At 41.2% G+C, this 6,779-nt stretch overlaps 1 protein-coding gene across 1 annotated transcript in view; it reads right to left on the reverse strand.

Annotated features, from left to right (window-relative positions):
- Window positions 1-2,220: 2,220 nt before the first annotated feature.
- LOC136330128 (leukocyte immunoglobulin-like receptor subfamily B member 4) overlaps window positions 2,221-6,779 on the reverse strand; it is a 65,124-nt gene continuing 60,565 nt past the window's right edge. Inside the window, 3 exon segments of the mRNA XM_066266642.1 lie at window positions 2,221-2,361; window positions 2,459-2,511; window positions 2,643-2,765. Coding sequence (XP_066122739.1) covers window positions 2,221-2,361; window positions 2,459-2,511; window positions 2,643-2,765 — 317 coding nt within the window.

Genomic DNA, 6,779 nt, shown 5'->3' on the forward strand with positions numbered 1-6,779 from the left:
CCCAGAGTTATCATTCTCCTGCTTCACACAGTTCATGGTCCTGGCAGGATGGGCTGGTGCAGAGCTAGCAATTTAAGGTCGGCACGTGGGGCATGTGGGCAGGGTGCACAAACCCTTGGGGAACAAAGTAACTAAGACAGTGACGCTGGTATCAAAGTGGCTCTCATACTGGAATGCTCAAGAAAGCTAGAAATCTGTGTGTTGGAGGAATAACAAATTCCAATTCCAAGAGCCAAGTCAGGTTATTGTATGTGGCAGTTTGTGCATTGTTGGCACAGATAGTGATTCAATTAGAAAGTTTAAAGAGTAGAGGGTAAGATGGAGAGGTCAACAAGAACCAATGTCCCGGGTTGTACTGTGTGCTAAGAATGGATGTCTGGTTTCTCTCCAGAGGACAGTGGGTACCAACAGAATATACACACAGGAGGTAAGGGTCTTAGGGTTTGTGTGAAACTATATATGGCAGAATTTTTTTAAAGAATTTAGGAAGTGATAACACATTCCTCGGGGCGATTCAGCTTGTTACTCTCATTTCACTAGACAGGTCATCTCATAATTAATGTTAAATATGACCATTTCCTGTAAAATTCGTGCATGTGACCAAGATCCATGGGAATGAGAACTCTTTCTTTTTCGGCATCATCAACCTGGAACAGCTCTTATGTTCCACCAAGATGAAAATGTCATGCAATTGCTCTGTGGTAAATGGCAATCAGCAGTGACATGTCGCTTCTGAGCTCCTAAGTATGACTAGTGTAGCTGGGGAACTGAGTTTATACTTTTATTTAATCTGCGTATTTAATTTAAAAAAAGGAAAACGCTAATTCAAAATAACATACTCATTCCTATGTTCACTGAAACATTATGTACAATAACAAATATATGGAAGCAACCCCGGTGTTCATCAATGGACAAATGGATAACAAGGTGTGGTACATGTACACAATTGGAATATGACTTGTCCAAAGAGAAGAATAAGTTTTAACTGTTCTGGCTTCCACTGCACATGCTTAAAGTGCAGTCACAGTAACACCTGCCCACCACAGCATTTGGATAGCACTACCTTTTGGGGGGTTCCTCCCAAATCTTGAGCCCAGAGGGCTGAGGCACAGTGGACTTGGAGGACACAATAGATTCCCAAAATGTGCTGTCAGGCCAATAAATGCTTTAGCCTTTTAGCAAATTAACTAGGATGTTAAAACTGTTTATTGAAGCAAGCTTTCCAGGTTTTAATAAATAGAATGTCCAATTCCCTTTGTACTCTTCCTGTGAATATCGAGATTCCTGCCTAGGCTAATAAAACTAATATGACCAATGAAAGACTGTCCCAAATATATAAATAAAAAATAAATTTCTGTGCACCATATGGTATGTTCACCCCACCCAGTCTTTATCTATCACCATTTATCCCTCTGCACCCTCCTTCCCCTCACCCCCTCAATTACCACACAGTTGTCTCACTGAATGATGGGTTTTCTTTCTTCTTGATCCTTTCTTGCTCTATCCCTCTACTTCCCTCACCCAACAATACCTCCACCACTCCCAGCTGTCAGCCTGTTGTAGAATCTGACAGCAGAAACCTGTATAATTATGTTAACCAGTGTCACTTCCATAAATTCAATTAAAATATTAAAAATTACATTTAAAAAGTTTAAGAATTTTTTTTAGAAATTCAATTTAATGGGGTGACATTCAAACACTAAATAGAAATATGTTAACCATTATTTGATCAATTCTGATTTTAGTTTAAGTAGCCATAAATTTATAGTGGCTGCCATACTGGAACCCAGAGATATAAAATATATTTTCTCTTGTAAATGTTATTGAAAAATTAGAAGAATTAACTAGGAGAATACAGACATCAGGCTTTCTAACATTTGCTTTAGTACAATTTTATAAAGAAAGGATAATAATGCCTTATTGATCAATGTCATCTCATTACATTTCATTTTCTAAATACATTTTTTAAAAAGAGAGAAAGGATAGCAATGATCAGATGTACAGTGTATACAGGTGAGGACACAACTTCTCTGGGAATGAAGGGATAGTTAAATAGTCCTACAATAGAGTATTGTTGTCACCTAGAGATGTCAGCCGAGTTTGAGAAAGAGGATGAGTGATCTCAGAGCATCTCTCTCCACAAAGTGATCCAGGTCCTTGCTTGTCTAATACTGCATTCTCAGAATCCCGGGGCCAGGTGTGTCCTCAGCATAAGCTGGTTTACTTGAGTTCCATGTGGATACTAGGTTCAGAGGAAAGGTACGTAGGACTCAGAGAAAGAGGAGTAGATTCTCTCTGTTGGAGAGCCCAGAGGTTCAACTGGGCATATATTACATCCTGTGTGTCTTCCCCTGCAGGGTCCTGAGAGAAGAAAGATGAGAACAATGGGCTGAAGCAGAATCATGAGACACATGTGGGAACTGAAGATGTGGAGAGGGTTTGGGCCAGGAGAACTCACCTTGCCCTCCATCATGCGGCCTTCCTTGAGCTCTTGTTCCATAAAAGCAGCACCTGTGAGTGGAATAGTGAGTCACATCTCTTGGGAGGACTCTTCCACATTATCACATGGTACATGGGGACATAAAGGCTCCAATCACACATCCCCTCCCCATTAAGGGGACATTGTCCTCCTTAAGACTTACAATTTTTGATAGAACACGAGTAGCAAACAAGAGTAACAATGAAAATGACAGTGGAGATGAAGGTTATGGAGAGTCCAGTGAGAATGTACAGCTTACTGGAGTTTTCTTGAGGATAAAGAGCCCCTGTCAATAAGCAAATTAAAGGACTTACACTTACTGGTTCCCTGTTGTTGCCAATAGGCACTGGATACACGACGTACCTTCTGTTGAACTGTTTCAAAATCCTTAAACCTGATTATCTACTTTCTTCATGTTCCAATATGTCAAAAGTAAAAATTGAATGAGAAATGATAACAGTGGTCCAAGTCAAAGAAGCAGTATAGACAAGCAGAGGTGTGATCCTAGGTCTGCCAGGCTCCAATGTACTTTTTCCCTGCTAGCTCCTGGATGAGACATTATGCATTTCATACAAGGATCCCCCTGTGTCAACCACGTCTGACTACCCATTCCTCTGGTCCCTCCTCACCTCACCACAGTGCACATGCTCAGAACTGAGATGGATGGGCCTGAGGCTGGAATAGGTCATGTCTCTATTCCAAGGTTCTCAGTGTTGAACTTACTCTGAAGAATGGTGATACCCCTCCCCAAAATGAACAAGGGTTCTGGTGGAGACAAGGAAGAGAATCATATTGATATATCACATAACCAGCACCTTTTCTGTGCCTGGGCCCTTCTGATATTATGAAACTTTCACATTACTGAACCCGTCTTATCCTCAGTGAAGTCATACAGAGAGAATTATAAGCCTAATGTTTCAGCTGAGAAAATTTAGTCACTAAAACTAGAAGAGCTGTTGGTAGAGCCCTTAAATCTGACTCAATCTTTTGTTTTTGAAGGACTCTACCATTCTCCCACACTGGGCTCTCTGCCCAGCTCTTACTTCCTCTGACAGCCAAGTGTGAGTTTCCACCTGGTGCTGCAGGGACTGCAGAGACAAATCTGCCCAAGGTCCCCCAGCTGAGAAATACGAGACCTACATTCTACAGGATCTTACCTGTTGAATTTAGTTCTGAGTCCATCCAGATTCCACCTTCTCAACTTCTCCCCTGCACCTTCATGGCTAATCTGCCATGACTTTTCTCAGCCAGGAACATCATGGCCTCCCATCAGATGCATGACGTCTTATGTTCCCCCGCATAAATTTTGTTTGTTCATGCAATTTCTGCTTTGAACTATTGTGTACCCCAATGCCACCTTTCTGGTATAAATATTTTAATGTTTTCTTATTTCAGATTTTTTTTCTTAAGTGAGGTTGAATTAAAATACAATTTTCATAAATAAAAATATTCATGGGAGAGTGGGGATTGTTCTACTTAGCGAAAATAAGTGAGACAGAACCTTGTTCCTTTGTGAAGTTCTTCTGCATCATAACTATTGTCTTTATTTGAATTTTCTAACTTTTTCATTTGGTTGTATAATCTTTTTCACTGGCTTTTCAATAAGACTACTATGCTTTGAATGGTAATTATGGTCCTGGCTGGTATGCTCAGTGAATAGAGTGTTAGCCTGGTGTATGGAAATCCCGAGTTTGATTCCCTGTCAGGACACATAAGAGAAGCAATCATCTGTTCTCTCCCCCTCCCTCTCCCTTTTCTATCCCTTTTCTCCTCCTGCAGCAAGTAGCTCAATTGGTTGGAATGGCTGGCCCAGGCACTAATGATAGCTTGGTTGATTTGAGCATCAGCATCAGACAGAGGTTAATGGGTGGATCCCGGTTGGTCAAGGTACATGCAGGAGTCTGTCTCATTATCCCTTTTCCTCTCGCTTAAAAAAAATAAAAGAATGCAAATAATGAGTATGTTTGGAAGATTTTATTGCATTATTTGACAGAATTTCAGAACATACTACACATGAGGATCATGGCAGTAATTCACTGCCAGATGCTCAGCAAAACCAAGTTTTAAAGTCTCCTTATTGTACTGCCTAACAACGTTTCTTTTTTTCTTTTTGGCTTCTGTTGTGCTTTCCAAATTATCAACACATTTCCCCCCCACTGGTTCTTTTAAACTTAAAGCACTAGTACTTTGTTTACTTTTGGTATAATCACTATTTTATTTTTGACAAGTATTTTCACTTTTCAAGAAAGTTAAGGTGTTTTGTTGTTTTTTCTTTCCATTTTGTAGGTTTTAAAATTTATAGCACAATATCAGTAAGCACCATCATTTATTTGCAAACAGCATGGATGCGCTCCGAGTGTCCATATTGTGAGTGTATGCACGACTATTTGCCCAAGCATGAAAAAAATTGTGCTACCAAGAGGGAGAGGGTTGGGAACAGAAATGACAACAAATAAAGTTTTATCGTGCTGTGTGTGGTAGTGCATCGTGGTGCAAGCTGGTACTTGGTTTCTGAACGCCACATGAACTATGCATTGAACACTACATAAGTTTGTCCATATGCCATTTGTGCAAGCATGGACAAAATGATCTACAGAGAGAGGGAGTGGAAGTGAGAGCCTGTGCACTACCTAGCTGACTGGAAAGGAAACACACAACAAATATAGTTTCATCTCACTGTGCATAACAGTACAACACGGTTCAAACTGGTGCTTGATTCTCAAACTCCACATGTACAATACAGTCAACATTACATTAGTTTGTCCAAATATATTTTGTCTATTGCACATGATTTGTAAGTGCTTTGCACAGTGCAAATGCTTATTTATTTAATTTACTTTTTATTTAGTGAAAGGAAGGGAGGCAGAGACAGACTCACATGAGCCCTGACCAAGATCCACCCAGCATGCCCATGAAAGGGTGATGCTTTGCCCATCTGGGCCATTGCTCCATTCTGAGCTCTTCTTAGTGTCTGAGGTGGAGGTCGTGGAACCATACATATTCAGGGGCTGGGGCCAACTCGTTCCAATCAAGCCATGGCTGCAGGAGGGGAGGAGAAAAAAGAGAAGCAAGGAGGGAGGGGTAAAGAAGCAGATGGGTGCTTCTCCTGTGTGCTCTGACCGGAATTGAACCTGGAACATTCCCACTCTGGGCCAACACTACACCACTGAGCCAATCAGCCAGGGCCCAAAAGGTTGTTTAAATGAGGCTACAATTTCCAAAGTTAGATCTAAAACAACCTCAATAGTACTTTCATCGATGATACAGACTAATATGTGACAATCACCCTGAGCATACATCAGCAAATTTGATTAAGATCGTTGGGTCTGTAATGTTCATACAACATCAGGGTGGTTAATTCTCTCATGGACCAGCACAAAATATCTGGTGAACTGACACCAGTCTGCAGACTGGCAGTTGGAAAACACTGAAATAGAGTGCATGGAGTTTGGAGGGGGGCAGAGAAAACAGCAGGTGCAAAGGTCCTGAAGCAAGACATGCTTTTTGTTCCAGCAATATCAGCCGTGTGGGTTGAGCCACATGAGCAAGAGATAGTGTATGACATGATAAAAATAAACAAAACTGCACCACACTATATACAGATTAAATACATTGATTCTGTCATCAAAAATGACCCTACAATCAAGGTCCTGTTAAGGGAGCTCCATTGGTGATTTCTTCCAAACACTCTGAAACACATGTGCACATACACCAAAATTGCACAAGCTTTTCCTAGGAAAAGCAAGAGAAGTACATTTAATATATATATATATATATATATATATATATATATATATATATATATAATATATATATATATATATATATTTTATCAGGCCAGGATAATACTGACAACGCCAACCAAAAGTTGTCACCATCAATTCAATGCCAACGGGACTGGTGAATTGGGGGTGCAGTAAAATGGCGACTTCAAATTAGGATACCAGTGTCCCCCCGGAAACATCACCCCCATCTACACACAGATTAGTGACACGGCCCTGTGGCCCACTGTCTGTACCCACCACCCAGGCCCACTCCCCACTGGCTTCTTATTATCGCTGAGTTTCCCTGCTTCTCTGTCAACGGTCAGTTCTCCCATTTGTTTGACTGTGACCCCGTTTTTTACACACATTACCCAGCCTCTGTTTGTTTGGATGAGATGTGACAGTCGAGTGTGCTTTCATCAGCCCTTCCTATGGTGTCTGAGGCCATGGTCATCACAGTGTCCCCACCTGCATGTGTCATCATTGCCCAGGACACATGCCAGACTGTACCCCTGTGTGTCTCAGAGACCACGGCC

The sequence above is a fragment of the Saccopteryx bilineata genome, chromosome 3 (assembly GCF_036850765.1).
Source record: "Saccopteryx bilineata isolate mSacBil1 chromosome 3, mSacBil1_pri_phased_curated, whole genome shotgun sequence".
Lineage (NCBI taxonomy): Eukaryota > Metazoa > Chordata > Mammalia > Chiroptera > Emballonuridae > Saccopteryx > Saccopteryx bilineata.